The sequence below is a fragment of the Melanerpes formicivorus genome, unplaced genomic scaffold (assembly GCF_026170545.1).
Source record: "Melanerpes formicivorus ecotype bairdi unplaced genomic scaffold, bMelFor1.0.p_v2 SCAF_9, whole genome shotgun sequence".
Classification (NCBI taxonomy): Eukaryota; Metazoa; Chordata; class Aves; order Piciformes; family Picidae; genus Melanerpes; species Melanerpes formicivorus.
In genome coordinates, this window is record NW_027142361.1 from 16,731,393 (window position 1) to 16,748,267 (window position 16,875).

Here is a 16,875-nt window from a genome sequence, read left to right on the forward strand (position 1 = left end):
CATTCCAGGGTTTCACCACTCTCATGGTGAAGAACCTACTCCTCACATCCAGCCTGAATCTCCCCACCTCCAGCTTCATTCCATTCCCCCTAGTCCTATCACTACCTGAGATCCTGAGAAGTCCTTCCCCAGCCTTCCTGTAGGCCCCCTTCAGATACTGGAAGGCGACAATTAGGTCTCCTCGGAGCCTTCTCTTCTGCAGACTGTACAGCCCCAACTCCTTCAGTCTGTCCTCATAGGAGAGGTGCTCCAGCCCTCTGATCATCCTCGTGGCCCTTCTCTGGACACGCTCCAGCACCTCCACATCCCTCTTGTAATAGGGGCTCCAGAACTGGACACAGTACTCCAGGTGGGGTCTCACCAGGGCTGAGTAGAGGGGGAGGATCACCTCCCTCGACCTGCTAGCCACACTTCTCCTGATGCAGCCCAGGATCTGATTGGCTTTGCGGGCTGCAAGTGCACACTGAGAGCTCATGTTGAGCTTTTTGTCCACCAGCACCCCCAAGTCTCTCTCCTCAGGGCTACTTTCCAGCCAGTCACTGCCCAGCCTGTATTTGTGCCTGGGATTGCCTGGACCCAGATGCAGGACCCTGCACTTGCTCTTATTGAACTTCATGAGGTTGGCCTGTGCCCACCTCTCCATCCTGTCAAGGTCCCTCTGGATGGCCTCCCTTCCCTCCAGCGTGTCTGCTGCACCACACAGCTTGGTGTCATCAGCAAACTTGCTGAGGGTGCACTCAATGCCACTGTCCATGTCCCCCACAAAGATGTTGAATAAGACAGGTCCCAGGACTGATCCCTGAGGGACTCCGCTTGTCACTGGCCTCCACTGGGACATGGACCCATTGACAGCCACTCTTTGGGTGCGGCCATCAAGCCAGTTCCTTATCCATCTAGTGGTCCACCCATCAAACCCATGTGTCACCAGTTTGGAGACCAGGATGTGGTGTGGGACAGTGTCGAAGGCTTTGCTCAGGTCCAGGTAAACGACATCAGTTGCTCGCCCCTCATCTATTAATTTTGTCACCTGCTCATAGAAGGCCACCAGGTTGGTCAGGCAGGATTTGCCCTTGGCAAAGCCATGCTGACTGTTCCCAATCACCTCTTCACTATTCTTTTGAGCGAGTAGTGACTCCAGGAGGATCTGCTCCATGATCTTTCCAGGCACAGAGGTGAGACTGACTGGCCTGTAGTTCCCTGGTTCCTCCTTCTTGCCCTTTTTGAAGATGGGGACAATGTTTCCCCTTTTCCAGTCTGTGGGGACTTCACCAGACTGCCAGGACTTTTGAAATATAATAGAGAGGGGTTTAGCAACCTCATCTGCCAGTTCTCTCAGTACCCGTGGGTGTAACCCGTCGGGTCCCATGGACTTGAACACTTTCAGGTTCTTCAGATGATCATGAACCTGATCTGCACTTACAATGGGCAGTTCTTCCTCCCCGTCCCTGGCTTTGACTTCCATAACATCAGGAGTGTGGCTAGAGGCCCTTGCAGTGAAGACTGAGGTAAAGAAGTTATTAAGTACCTCAGCCTTTTCCTCATCACATGTGACCATGTCACCAGTTTCCTTTCTGAGGGGGCCCACACCTTCCCTAGTCTTCTTCTTCCCATTAATATACCTGTAAAAGTTCTTAGTATTCCCTTTAATCTCCCTGGCTAGATTCAACTCAAACTCTGCTTTGGCTTTCCTAACCAGGACTCTTGCTGCTCGGGCAGCTTCCTTGTATTCCCCCTGTTCTACCTGTCCTTCCCTCCACTTCCTGTAGAGTTTCCTTTTAAGTAATAGTGTGTCCAGTAGCTCCTTGCCCATCCAGGCAGGCCTCCTAGCATTCTTACCTGCTTTTCTCTTTGTTGGTACACAGAGCTCCTGGACACAGAATAGGTGGTCCTTGAATACTGACCAGCTGTCCTGGGTCCCTCTTCCCTCCAGGGCTTTGTCCCACGACACTTTGGCTAGCAGATCCCTGAAGCGATCAAAATCTGCATGCCTAAAGTCTAGGGTCGTGAGCTTGGAATACTTCCTCCTGATTGCCCTGAGGATGTTAAATTCAACTGCTTCATGGTCACTGCAGCCAAGGCCGTCTATGAGCCTCACATTGCTTACCAGCCCTTCCCTGTTGGTGAGAACAAGGTCCAGCATAGCACCATTTCTTGTTGGTTCCTCCACCATTTGGAGGAGGAAGTTGTCTTCTATGCAGTCCAGGAACATCCTGGATTGCTGGTGCCTTGCTGTGTTGTCCCTCCAGCAGATATCCGGGTGGTTGAAATCACCCATGAGGACCAGGGCTTGTGACCTGGAAGCCGCTTCTATTTGCCTATGGAGGGCCTCATCTGCTTGGATCTGCTGGTCAGGTGGCCTGTAGGAGACCCCCACAGTAATATCTTCTTCCCCTGTCCTGCCTTTAATTTTGACCCATACACTCTCAACTAGCTTATCATCCCTCCCCAGTTGGAGCTCCACTGATTCCAACTGGCTATTGACACAGAGGGCAACACCTCCTCCTCTCCTTCCCTGCCTATCCTTCCTAAAGAGTTTATACCCATCTATGCCTACATCCCAGTCATGGGATTCATCCCACCAAGTTTCAGTAACAGCCACTATGTCGTGCATCTCAGCAGCACAGTGGCCCTTAACTCATCCTGTTTGTTGCCCAAGCTGCGCGCATTCGCATAGAAGCACTTCAGCTGGGCTGGCCCTGTCCTCCTCTTGTGCCAAATCCCCTCGGTTTCCACATAACTGGAGTCTCTGTTGGAGCCACAAGAGTGGTTCTGGGGAACTGTGGAAGTAACAGCTACCCTTCTGGTATTGCTACCTCGGGTTCTGCCACTTTGCAATTCCCTCAGTCTCCTGAAAAGATTAGAGGTTGGTTGGCCATCCCACCTGTTCATGTTCTCTCCAAACTGATCACGCAGAGTTATCCAAATAGTTCTACGTGATTGCCTTGGTGGTCTGTTTTGGAATGACCTGTTTTGGAATGACCTCCTTGGAGGACGTGTATTCCTCACAGATGAAACTTGCATCCACCTGGAGGGAGAATTGAAATTATCTCTTTGTGCCAATTGGGATATGGAATTTCTGAATTCATCCTTCAACTCTCTTATGCAATTCTGTATATCACCAGACATAGTTTTAATGGCCGAAACTGAAGAAACACGTGTCATGCTATCCTCCAATTGTCTCATTTGATCACTGAATTGGCCAACTGTAGGAGTAGCTCCACCATAACTTCTTGACACAATTCTGCTTGCCAGAATGTTTGCATAATTAGAAGGAGCAAGTTTGATGATCTTTTTAGCAAGACCAATACCCACAGGAATGTCATCAGGATTCAGAGTTTCATGTTCACCATAGAGTAGCTCTCTAACAGCAAATTCTCTCAAGCGCTTAATTCCCTCATCTATGGTAGTCCAGGGTTTAGGATTCCATGGAAGATCATCTCGGGAAGGGTATCTCAGGGCAACCGCCATTAAAAGGCGTATCCACAGATTAACCTTACCGAGAGCCATGCCTAGATGTCTATCTATTCCATTATCCTTTGAGAGAGTTCCTAACTGAGCTGCTGACTTGTCTCCAACTGTTAGAGCTGGAGCACCTGTATCATAACACCTACTAAGCCAAGCTAGAACTGGCTCCTTATCTGCCCTGGTGAAATCTTTACGGACATAACGCAATTCCTCGCGGGGTGACGAACCCTCTGAAATATCATCTTGCTCCTCGTCTCCCTGAACTTTTTGTCCATATAATCTTGCTGTCATTCTCCCAAGGATCTCTTTAAGCTGAGAACCACCTTTGCCAGCTGCTTTCCTAACTTCATCTCCATCCTGCTTTGATCTCACTAGGTTAGCTAGATCTTTAAAACAAACCTTCTCTTCCTCCTCAGTAGGATTTCTTATAGTAGAGGGCCCCTCACCAGGATCGGTCTCCAGCTCCTCTTCTCCATCTTTGGCCTTTCCACCTCTAGTCTTTAAAGGAGCCACCTTAACTGGAGCTGTGTTTGAATTTACAGCCACCTTAATGGAAGCTGACAGGTCCTGAGATAAATCAGCTGCTGGGGCAGTGACTTCCGGTCCCACCAGGAGAGTGGGCGGAAATGACGTTGCTCCATTAATGGCCGACGGAGAAGAAGGAGGAGAAGGAGGAGGAGAAGGAGTAGGCGCCATGTTGATACCAGACGCCGCCCTTGGCAGCTTGCCAGAATCAGCAAAGTCATTTAGAGCAGCCTTACCAATTAACTTTTTAGCCTTCTTTTTAACTGACACGGATTCTGCACATTCCTCATCACTAGATGATTCTGGGACTGATCCAGAGCCACGGCGTTTTCTTTTTGATCTAGTTTTAATAACAAAACAAGCTCTGGACACCTTTCTCTCTCGCCACAAGGAATACAGAGAATACACATTAGTTATCACCAGCAGCAGAATTATAGACACTAAATAAATCACCTTTGGATTCCAGGCATCACCTAAAGTTACTCTCTCCTCTGGCGGAATCCTAAAACCCTTTATCTCAATTGGGAGAGTGGTGGAGGTAACATTTCTGTATCTCACTGGCCATAATAAATCAATACATTTTCCATACCATAATCTAACTCTATACATAACCCACATATAAATTGTCCGAACCAAATATTTACCCAGGTAATCCAAAATCAAACCCAAACAATATCTGTAAACCAGAGCCCCAAAAATTGAAAAGAATAATCGCTCCACAAACCACAACACCTTCATGTTTGCTAATTCAGCTAGAAAACACTAAATCAATCAAGTAATAAATTAAACTAATTATCTGCCGCACGTTGGGCACGCCAAGAAAAAAAAAATGTCGTAGGGTTGGAAGGGTAAGGCCAAGAAGCCTCTTCCCTCCCCCCTGTAAAGTAAAGGGAAAGAAAATTGGAGGGAAAGGAATAAAAAACTCACAGCTGAATTAGCAAAGCAGTGGAGCTGTATATTTACAAAGCAATGTAGGATATGCAGGGGAATATATACAAATTTACAATATTTACAATATATACAAAGATATACAATAAAGTAACAGAAATGAGAGTTTCCCCCCCCTTGCTGAGGGGGTTCCCCACCTCCGCTCTCCCCCTCTCTCCCCCTATTCCCCAGAGTGGGTTAGAAAAGAGAGAGAAAGAGAAAAAAAGTTAGAAGCAGTTTGTGTTAATTGGAAAGGAGTTAATACAGGCCTTTATCAGTTTTTCAAGGCCGAAGCCTTGGCAGAAAGCCCAGGAACTGCAAGCTGCTGCCCGAAGGAGAAGCGGAAGCAAGACTGAAGATAAAAGTGCCGGAGTGCCCAGGATACCTTCCTGCACTCCCAGTTCAGAAGGTGCTTCCTCCCACTTTACCAATGAAATTAGTTTAGGTTGTTCTTTTCATATACCAACTTCCGTCCACCATATTCCCTTTCTTAAAGGCACAGCCTCAAACGGTCACAGAAGGGAAGAAAAATTGAAAGGAAATAAAACCACAGCCGGATTAGCAAAGGATTTGTGCTATATTTGCAAGCGGGGCTGCAGGATATATATATATGTGTACACAATTTACAGTATTTACATTATATACAGAAATATACAACAAAGTAACACAGGAATGAGATTCTCCTCCCCCACCAGGAGGAAGGGTTTACCCCTGTACCCCCTTCTCTCCCCTTTTTCCCCAAAGAGGGTTAGAAAGAGAGAAAAAGGAATAATTTGTTAATTAAAAGCAGTTATATGGTTAGAGCAAGTGTGTTAGCAGAGGCCTTATCTGTTCCAAGGTCAGTCTGGCCGAAAGCCCAAAAGATGTGAGCTGCGGGAAGGAGGGGGGAAGAGTGCAGGAGTGAGTGAGACCAGTCTCACTGGGAATCAAAACCTAAGGCAGTGCTTCTGCTTCTCCACCAATGAAATTAGTTTAGACCTGTCTTGTTTATAAAACATTTGGCCATGGTGTCCCTTTGTTAAAGGCACCGCCTCAAACAGTCACAGCGAGCCTGCACGGGAACGGGAGCCTGACATGAGCCGTGGCAGTTTGAAATCCCGCCCGGGCTGTGTGCGCGGCGCCATTTTAGTTCGCTAGCTAGCCTAGCGGCTGGTTGCAGAAAAAAATAATAATAATTATAATAATTTTTTTTTTTTCCCACTCAAACGTTGCACCATGGTTGTCACTCGGTTGAAGGGTAGAAAAGCAGCATCTACCCAGACAGAGTTGTTTCACCAGCATGCTGGAGTCCAGGCTGCCAGCTGCAGAGAGTGCTTCAGCCTGGCACTTGGAATAGAAGTGGAGGGAGAGGACACCTGTGTCAGGTGTGACCAGGTGAACTTTCTCCTCAGCCTGGTGGCAGAGCTGAAGGACGAAGTGGCCGAGCTGAAGGAGGAGGTATCTAGGCTAAGGACAATAAGGGAAAGTGAAAGGGAGTTAGATTTGTGGGAGAAGGCTCTGCAGATCTCCCCTGCTGAGGGAAGGGTCCCTGGAAACACAGAGGGATGGATACAGGTCCCTGCCAGGGGTGGCAAGAGAAATCCACCCCGACCCTCTCCTCCTCCTCCGCTGCCCTTGCATAATAAGTATGAGGCCCTGCAGGCTGAGGGCAGTGGGGATGAGAGGGCTGAGGCTGAGGAACAGCCATCCAGAGGGGAGCCAAAAGGCCAAGCGGTCCCCACCAGCTATAACGACCAGCTCCACAAAGAAAAGGAGAAGGGTTATAGTTGTTGGGGACTCTCTCCTGGGGGGTACTGAGGGACCCGTATGTTGTCCTGACCCATCCCACAGGGAGGTCTGCTCCTTACCTGGGGCGCGGGTTAGGGACATTGCAAGGAGACTCCCTAAATTAATCCAGACCACTGACTATTACCCTCTGCTGGTAATACAGGCTGGGAGTGATGAGATTGATAAGAAGGGCACCAGGGCGATTAAGAAGGAGTTCAGGGCCCTTGGACAACTGATTGATGGGGCAGGAGCTCAAGTGGTGTTCTGCTCAGTTCCCTCAGTGGCAGGGGTGTACACTGAGACGAATGGGAGAACCCATACCATCAACAATTGGCTCAGGGGATGGTGCCAGCAGCAGAACTTTGGTTTCTTTGATCATGGGACAACTTTCACTGCACCCGACCTGCTGGCTCCTGATGGGGTGCATTTATCTAGAAGGAGTAATAGAGTCCTAGCACTAGAGTTGGCAGGGCTCATTAGAAGGGCTTTAAACTAGGTCTGAATGGGGTGGGTGAGGATATCGGTCCCTCTGCAGAGAAAAGAGTAGGGCACAAGGTAGGGTCAATTGAGAAGTCAGGAACCCAGCTGCGATGCATGTACACCAATGCACACAGCCTGGGCAATAAGCAAGAGGAGTTGGAGGTCCTGATCCACCAGGGCGACTATGATATAGTCGCCATCTCAGAAACTTGGTGGGACAACACCCACGATTGGAGTGCTACAATGGGGGGCTACAGGCTCTTTAGGAGAGACAGGTGAGGGAGAAGAGGAGGAGGGGTGGCTCTGTATATTAGGGAGTCACTCTCTGCCACAGAACTTGAGGTGGAAGATGAGGGAATTGAGAGCCTGTGGGTTAAAATCAGAGGGCAGCCTAACAAATCTGACATCCTGATTGGAATCTGTTACAGACCACCCAACCAGGACGAGGAGGCTGATGAATTGTTCTACAAGCAATTGGAGGCTGTCTCAAGATCATCAGATCTTGTCCTTGCCGGTGACTTCAACCTGCCAGATATCTGCTGGGAACTTAATTCAGCAGGGAGGAGGCAGTCCAGAAGATTCCTGGAGCGAATGGAGGACTGCTTCCTGACACAGCTGTTAAGCGAGCCTACCTGGGGACAGTCTCTGCTTGACCTGCTGTTCTCCAATAGGGAAGGGCTGTTGGGCGATGTGATCGTGGGAGGCTGCCTAGGGTGCAGTGACCACAAGATAGTGAAGTTTTCAATATGCAGGGAGATAGGGAGGAGCACCAACAGAACCTTCACCTTGGACTTCCGGAGGGCAAACTTCAGCCTGTTTAAGAAACTTATTTGTAAAGTCCCCTGGGTACCAGCCCTCATGAACCAAGGGGTCCAGGAGGGTTGGACCTACTTCAAACAGGAGCTCTTGAAGGCACAGGAGCTGGCAGTTCCCACGTGCCGAAAGACGAGCCAGTGGGGAAGGCGACCGGCCTGGATGAGCAAGCAGCTCCTGGAGGATTTAAGAGGGAAAAAGAGGCTGTATCACCTTTGGAAGGAGGGGAAGGCTTCTCGAAGTATGTTCAAGGAAGCTGTTAGATTATGTAGGAATAAAATTAGGGAGGCAAAGGCCCAGTTGGAACTGAAGCTGTCCACCTCAGTCAAAGACAAGAAAAAGCATTTTTACAAATATATTAACAATAAGAAGAAGGGCAGGAAGAACCTGCACTCCTTATTGGACCTGGACGGAACACGGTGACTGAAGATGAGGAAAAGGCTGAGGTCCTGAACACCTTCTTTGCCTCAATTTTTAACAGCAAGGCAGGATTTCAGGACGAGTGGCCTCCGGAGCTGGGCGATGGGGTTGGGGATCAGTGTAGTGCCCCGGTAATCCATGAGGAATTAGTTCGGGACCTGCTGAGCCACTTGGACACTCACAAGTCCATGGGACCGGATTGGATCCATCCTAGGGTGCTGAGAGAGCTGGTAGATGAGCTGGGCAAGCCGCTCTCCATCATTTTCCTCCAGTCCTGGCTCACCGGTGAGGTCCCAGATGACTGGAAACTGGCCAATGTGGTCCCCATCCACAAGAAGGGTCGGATGGAGGAACCTGGAAACTACAGGCCAGTCAGCCTGCCCTCAGTGCCAGGGAAAGTGATGGAGCAGATTATCCTGGCGGCAATTACTGCGCACGTGAAGGATGGCCAAGGGCTCAGGTCCAGCCAACATGAATTTAGGAAGGGCAGGTCCTGCCTCTCCAACCTGATCTCCTTCTATAATCAGGTGACCTGTCTGGTGGATGTGGGGAGGCCTGTGGATGTGGTCTACCTGGACTTCAGCAAGGCCTTTGACACCATCCCCCACAGCAAACTGCTGTCCAAGCTGTCAGCTCGTGGCTTGGACCACAACACTCTGTGCTGGGTTAGGAACTGGCTGGAGGGCCGAGCCCAGAGAGTGGTGAATTATGGTGCCACATCCACCTGGCGGCCAGTCACCAGTGGCGTCCTCCAGGGATCAGTGCTGGGCCCCGTCCTCTTTAACATCTTCATCGATGATCTGGATGAGGGGGTCTGTAGTGGGTTGGAAGGGTAAGGCCAAGAAGCCTCTTCCCTCCCCCCTGTAAAGTAAAAGGGAAAAAAAAATTGAAGGGAAAGGAAAAAAACTCACAAGCTGAATTAGCAAAGCAGTGGAGCTTTATATTTACAAAGCAATGAAGGATATGCAGGGGAATATATACAAATTTACAATATTTACAATATATACAAAGATATACAACAGAGTAACACAGAAATGAGAGTAACCCCCCTCGGCAGAGGGGGTTCCCCACCTCCGCTCTCCCCTCTCTCCCCCCCCTTTCCCCAGAGTTGGTCAGAAAAGAGAGGAAGAGAAAGAAAGAAGTTAAAAGCAGTTTCATGTTAATTGGAAAGGAGTCAATACAGGCCTTCTATCTTATCGGTTTCAAGGCCGAAGCCTTGGCAGAAAGCCCAGCACAGAGAGAGCTGCTGCCCAAAGAAGAGGCGGAAGCAAGACTGACAGAGAAGTGCTGGAGTGCCCAGGATAGTCCTCCTGCACTCCCAGTTCAGAAGGTGCTTCCTCCCACTTTTCCAATGAAATTAGTTTAGATTATTCTTTCCGTTTACCAACTTCCGTCCACCATATTCCCTTTCTTAAGGGGGCAACGTCAACCGGTCACAGGGTCGAGTCAGTCATCAGCAAGTTTGCAGATGACACCAAGTTAGGAGCAGATGTTAGTCAGTTAGAGGGTAGAAAGGCTCTGCAGAGGGACCTCGACAGACTGGACAGATGGGCAGAGTCCAATGGGATGTCATTTAACAAGTCCAAGTGCTGAGTGCTGCACTTTGGCTACGGCAGTCCCATGCAGAGCTATAGGCTGGGGTCGGAGTGGCTAGAGAGCTCCCAAACAGAGAGGGACCTGGGGGTGCTGATCGACCTGAAAGGTGGTTGTAGTCAGGAAGGGGTTGGTCTCTTCTCCCAGGCAACCAGCACCAGAACAAGGGGACACAGTCTCAAGCTGCACCAGGGGAGGTTTAGACTTGAGGTGAGGAGAAAGTTCTTCACCGAGCGAGTCGTTCGTCATTGGAATGTGCCACCCAGGGAGGTGGTGAAGTCACCGTCCCTGGAGGCGTTCAAGAGGAGATTGGATGTGGCACTTGGTGCCATGGTCTAGTCATGGGTTCTGTGTTGATAGGTTGGACTCAATGATCCTCGAGGTCTCTTCCAACTTTAGTTATACTGTGAAACTGTGATCTTCCTGAACACGTTGTCCACATAATCCTGCTGCCACTCTCCTAAGGATCTCTTTAAGCTGAGAACCACCACTGCTAGCTCCTGTCCTAGCTGCATCTTTATACTGTTTTGATCTCACTAACTCAGCTAGATCTTTAAAACAAACCTTCTCTTCCTCCTCAGCAGGATCTTTTCTAGTAGAGGGTCCCTCACCAGGATCAGTCTCCTGCTCTTCTCCTCCATTAGCTCCTGGATCATCTTTGGTCTTTCCACTTCTAGTCTTTAAAACTGCTATTTGCTTAATTGGAGCTGTGTTTGAATTTACAGCCACCTTAACAGAAGCTGACAGGTTTTGAGATAGATGAGCTGCTGTGGGAGTGGCTTCCGTTCCTGCTGAGAGAGTGGGCGGAAATGACTGTGCCTCGTTAATGGCCGAAGAAGAAGAAGAGGAAGAAGGAGGAGGAGCCACCATGTTGGCACTTGCCGGCGCCACTGGCAGCTTGGCAGAATCAGTGGCAAAACTTTTCAAAGAAGCTTTTCCAATAGACTTTCTAGCTTTCTCTTTAACTGACACAGATTCTCCACACTCCTCATCACTGGACGTCTGTGGGGCTGACCCAGACCTACGCCTCCTTCTCTTTGATCTAGGATTAATAGTAAAACACGCTCTGGACACCTTTTTCTCCCAATGCCAAGAATACACCGAATACACATTAGTTATCACCAGCAGCAGGATTACACACATCAAATAAATCACCTTTGGATCCCAGCCATCACTTAAAGTTACTCTTTCCCCTACTGGGATCTTAAACTCCTTTATCTCAATCGGGAGAGTGCTAGAGGTCACATTCCTGTATCTCGCTGGCCACAAAAAATCCATACAGCATCCATACAGGAACCTGACCCTGTACATAAACCACAAATAAAGTTTGTGCATCAAATATTTACTCAGATGATCGATAAGGAGGCCCAGACAATACTTGTGGACCAGAACCCCAAAAATTGAGAAAAACATATGCTCCAAAATCCAAAACACCTTCATGTTCGCTAGTCTGGCTCGAGCAAGCAGTAAAGCAATAAAGCAATAAATCAAGCTAATTATCCTCAAGCCCCGAGTTGGGCCGCCAAGAAAATATACTGTGGGTTTGAGAGGAAGGCCCAGCCTTCTCCCCCCCCCGCAAGGTGAAGGGAAAAAAAATTTGCCCACAGCTAACCACAGCCGGAGGAGCAAAGGAATGCTGTATTTACAAGCAGTTTTAGGGAAAGGCAGGATATATATATACACAATTTACAGAAATATACAGCAAAGTAATACAGAAACGAAATTCCCCTCCCCCTGCTGGAGGAGGGTTCCCCCCCTGTACCCCCTTCTCTCCCCTTTTTCCCCAGAGAGGGTTAGAAAGAGAGAAAAGGAGCAGTTGTTAATTAAAAGCAGTTATAAATTAGAACAAAATGTTAGTAGGTTTGCAGGCCTCATGCTTATCAGTCCAAGGTCAGTCTGGCAGAGAGCCTAGAAGCTGGAAAGGAGGAGGGCAGAATCGAAACTGAGGAAAGTCTCAGTCGCATTCAAAACTTATAGCTGCTTTCTACCAATCTACCAATGAAATTCGTTTAGACCTGTCCTTTGTTTATAAAACATTCAGCCACAGTACTGTCCCCTTCTTAAAGGCACAGCCTCAAATGGTCACAGCACAGATAAAACAAAAAGTTTCACAGATAAGGTTCCCGCGGTTCCTGAACGATATTCGTAAAAACTTTTTGTGGTTTTTGAGAGTCCGGGACATTAAGAAAAGTTCCATCTGAACATGAGGAAAAACTTTCCCTGTGACGGTGCCAGAGCACTGAAAGGCTGCCCATAGAGGTTGTGGAGTCTCCTTCTCTGGAGACGATTCCAAACCCACCTGCAAGCAATCCTGGGCAACCTGTTCTAGGTGACCCTGCCTTAGCAAGGGGGTTGATGTCCAGAAGTCCCTTCCAACCATTATACTGTGACTTGAGCTGTCGTAGCTCTCAAGCTGAACCCACATGTCACCTCAGAGCTGTTGGAGGAAAAGTGAACATTATTTATATCAAAGGAACAATAATGGATTTTTTCTTAAGCAGTACCCTCTGAGGGTGAAAGCAGGAAAAGGTCTTGCAGAAAGGGAGAGAGAAGGGGGAGCAGAGGTGGGGAACCCCCCCAGCAGAGGAGGGAACCCTCATTTCTGTGTGACTTTGTTGTATATTTCTGTATATATTGTAAATACTGTAAATTCTGTATATATTTCCCTGCGTTCCCTAAACTGCTTTGTAAATATACAGCACCCACTCCTTTGCTAATCCGGCAGTGAGTTTTTTTTCCCTTTCACCTATCTTTCCCTCTACTCACAGTGTGGGGGGGAAGGGCCTGGCCTTTCCCCCAACCCTACAACATTCTTTTTTCTTGGTGCCCAACGTGGGGCAGATAATTAGTTTAATTTATTACTTTATTGATTTAGTGTTTTCTAGCTGGATTAGCAAACATGAAGGTGTTGTGGTTCGTAGAACGATTATTCTTTTCAATTTTTGGGGCTCTGGTTTACAGATATTGTTTGGGTTTGATTTTGGATTACCTGGGTAAATATTTGGTGTGGACAATTTATCTGTGGGTTATGTATAGAGTTAGATTATGGTATGGAAAATGTATTGATTTATTATGGCCAGCGAGATACAGAAATGTTACCTCCACCACTCTCCCAATTGAGATAAAGGGTTTTAAGATTCCACCAGAGGAGAGAGTAACTTTAGGTGATGGCTGGGATCCAAAGGTGATTTATTTTATGGGTGTAATTCTGCTGCTGGTGATGGTGATTGCATATTTACTGTTTTCTTTGCGATGGGAGAGGAAGATATCCAGGGCATGCTTTGTTATTAAAACTAGCTCAAAGAGGAAACGGCGTAGCTCTGGATCAGTCCCAGAGACATCTAGTGATGAGGATTGTGGAGAATCCATGTCAGTTAAAAAGAGGGCTAAGAAGTTAATTGGAATGGTAGCCCTGAACGACTTTGCCGCTGATTCTGGCAAGCTGCCAAGGGCGGCGGCTGGTATCAACATGGCGCCTACTCCTTCTCCTCCTCCTTCTTCTCCGTCGGCCATTAATGGAGCAACGTCATTTCCGCCCACTCTCTTGGTGGGACCGGAAGTCACTGCCCCAGCAGCTGATTTATCTCAGGACCTGTCAGCTTCTATTAAGGTGGCTGTAAATTCAAACACCGCTCCAGTTAAGGTGCCTGTTTTAAAGACTAGAAGTGGAAAGACCAAAGATGATGGAGAAGAAGGCCAGGAGACTGATCCTGGTGAGGGGCCCTCTACTCTAAAAAATCCTGCTGAGGAGGAAGAGAAGATTTGTTTTAAAGATCTAGCTGACCTAGTGAGAGCAAAGCAGGATAGAGATGCAGCTAAGAAAGGAGCTGGCAAAGGTGGTTCTCAGCTTAAAGAGATCCTTGAGAAAATGGCAGGAGGCTTATTAGGGCAACAAGTTGGGGAAGAAGAGGAATAAGATGACATAACTGAGTGTTCGTCTCCGAGGGAGGAGATAAGAAATTTAGAATAAACCTTTATTTAGAATAAACCAAACCAGGTTGGAAGAGACCTTCAAGATCATCGCGTCCAACCCATCAACCAATCCAACCCATCCAAGCAGCTAACTCATGGCACCAAGCACCCCATCAAGTCCCCTCCTGAACACCTCCAATGACAGCGACTCCACCACCTCCCTGGGCAGCCCATTCCATAGCGCAATCACTCTTTCTGTATAGAACTTCTTCCTAACATCCAACCTGAACCTCCCCTGGCGCAGCCTGAGACTGTGTCCTCTTGTTCTGGTACTGGGTGCCTGGGAGAAGAGACCATCATCCGCCTGTCTACAACCTCCCTTCAGGTAGTTGTAGAGAGTGATAAGGTCTCCCCTGAGTCTCCTCTTCTCCAGGCTGAGCAACCCCAGCTCCCTCAGTCTTTCCTCATAGGGCTTGTGTTCCAAACCCCTCACCAACTTTGTTGCTCTTCTCTGGACTCGTTCCAGCAAGTCAACATCCTTCCTAAACTGAGGGGCCCAGAACTGGACACAGGACTCGAGGTGCGGCCTAACCAGTGCAGTGTACAGGGGCAGAATGACCTCCCTGCTCCTGCTGGCCACACTGTTCCTGATGCAGGCCAGGATGCCATTGGCCCTCTTGGCTGCCTGGACACACTGCAGGCTCATGTTCAGCCTACCATCGACCAGTACCCCCAGGTCCCTCTCTGCCTGGCTGCTCTCCAGCCACTCTGACCCCAGCCTGTAGCACTGCATGGGGTTGTTGTGGCCGATGTGCGGAACCCGGCACTTGGATGTGTTAAATCTCATGCCGTTGGATTCTGCCCATCTGTCCAGCCTGTCGAGGTCCCTCTGCAGAGCCTCTCTACCCTCCAGCAGATCAACTCCTGCCCCCACCTTGGTATCATCAGCAAATTTACTGATGATGGACCCAATGCCCTCATCCAGATCATCAATAAAGATGTTAAAGAGCACAGGGCCCAGCACTGATCCTTGGGGCACACCACTAGTGACAGGCCGCCAGCTGGATGTGGCACCAGAATTCACCACTCTCTGGGATCGGCCCTCCAGCCAGTTCCTAACCAATTGCAGTGTACTCCCATCCAAGCCATGGGCTGACAGCTTGGCCAGGAGTTTGCTATGGGGGACAGTGTCTAAAGCCTTGCTGAAGTCCAAGTAGACTACATCCACAGGCCTCCCCACATCCACCAGGCGGGTCACCTGATCATAGAAGGAGATCAGGTTGGTCAGGCAGGACCTGCCCTTCCTAAATCCATGCTGGCTAGGCCTGATCCCTTGGCCATCCTGTAAGTGCTGTGTGATTGCACTCAGGATGACCTGTTCTCTCTACAACTACCTGAAGGGAGGTTGTAGACAGGCGGATGATGGTCTCTTCTCCCAGGCAGCCAGTACCAGAACAAGAGGACACAGTCTCAGGCTGCGCCAGGGGAGGTTCAGGTTGGATGTTAGGAAGAAGTTCTTTGCAGAAAGAGTGATTGCGCTATGGATGTGGTTACCCGGGGAGGTGGTGGAGTCGCCGTCATTGAAGGTGTTCAGAAGTAGACTTGGTGGGGTGCTTGGTGCCATGGGTTAGCTGTTTGGGTGGGTTGGATTGGTTGATGGGTTGGAAACGATGATCTTGAAGGTCTCTTGCAACCTGGTTTGGTTTATTCTAATAAAGGTTTATTCTAATAAAGGTTATTTTTTTTATTCCATGATCTTGCCTGGCTCTGAGGTCAGGCTGACAGGCCTATAATTCCCTGGCTCATCCAAAAGGCCCTTCTTGTGGATGGGCACAACGTTGGCCAGCTTCCAGTCCTCTGGGACCTCGCCAGTGAGCCAGGACTGCTGGAAAATGATGGAGAGTGGCTTGGCCAGCTCATCTGCCAGCTCTCTCAGCACCCTAGGATGGATCCCATCTGGTCCCAGGAACTTGTGGGGATCCAAGCTGCTGAGGAGAGTTCCGACCACCTCCTCATGGAACATAGGGAAACTGTGCAGCTCCCTGGCTCCTTCTGCCAGCTCTACAGGCCAGCTGTCAGGAAGACGTTCTGTCCTTCTAGTAAAAATTGAGGCAAAGAAGGTGTTAAGTATCTCTGCCTTTTCCTCATCCCTTGATATAACATTTCCCTCCATGTCAAACAAGGAGTGGAGGTTGTCCTTTCCCTTCCTCTTACTATTAATGTATTTATAGAAGAACTTTTTGTTGTCCTTCACAGCAGAGGCCAGTTTAAGCTCCAAGTGTGCTTTTGCCTCCCTAATTTTCTTCCTACAACACTTAGCAACATCCTTAAACATTCCATGGGTTGCCTCCCCTTTCTTCCAAAGGTGATACACCCTCTTTTTTTCCCTTAGTTCCATTAAAAGTTCATTAACCATCCAGGCTGGCCGTCTGCCCAGGCAGCTCATCTTCTGGCACATTGGCACAGCCTACAACCAGGGCTCGTCCGGGATTTGAACCCGGGAACTCTTGCACCCAAAGCGAGAATCATACCCCTAGACCAACGAGCCATCACACTATGTCCATAAGGACAACACCAGGGCAGATAAGGAGCCAGTTCTAGTTTGGCTTTGTAGGTGTTATAATACAGGTGCTCCAGCTCTAACAGTTGGAGAGAAGTCAGCAGCTCAGTTAGGAACTCTCTCGAGGGACAATGGAATAGATAGACATCTAGGCAGGGCTCTTGGTAAGGTTAATCTGTGGATACGCCTTTTAATGGCGGTTGACCTGAGATACCCTTCCCGAGATGATCTTCCATGGAATCCTAAATCCTGGACTACCATAGATGAGGGAATTAAGCGCCTGAGAGAATTTGCTGTTAGAGAGCTACTCTATGGTGAACATGAAACTCTGAATCCTGATGACATTCCTGTGGGTATTGGTCTTGCTAAAAAGATCATCAAACTTGCTCCTTCTAATTATGCAAACATTCTGG

The 16,875-nt window shown here is 48.7% G+C and overlaps 1 protein-coding gene and 1 non-coding gene across 5 annotated transcripts in view; both read right to left on the bottom strand.

Moving 5' to 3' along the window:
* ELP3 (elongator acetyltransferase complex subunit 3) overlaps positions 1 to 16,875 on the bottom strand; it is a 284,717-nt gene that overhangs the window by 167,195 nt on the left and 100,647 nt on the right. Inside the window, exon 6 of one of the 4 annotated variants that reach the window (XM_068143174.1) lies at positions 9,104 to 9,258. The exons of 2 other annotated variants lie outside the window; for them this stretch is intronic. In XM_068143174.1, coding sequence (XP_067999275.1) covers positions 9,187 to 9,258 — 72 coding nt within the window. In that variant the 3' untranslated portion in view covers positions 9,104 to 9,186. Of the gene's footprint in view, positions 1 to 9,103; positions 9,259 to 12,415; positions 12,428 to 16,875 lie in introns of those variants that run through there. One more of the 4 variants, XM_068143176.1, reaches the window with a different exon arrangement.
* On the bottom strand, positions 16,379 to 16,450 carry TRNAP-UGG (transfer RNA proline (anticodon UGG)). Its single transcript has one exon. It is a non-coding gene; the product is annotated as a tRNA-Pro (tRNA).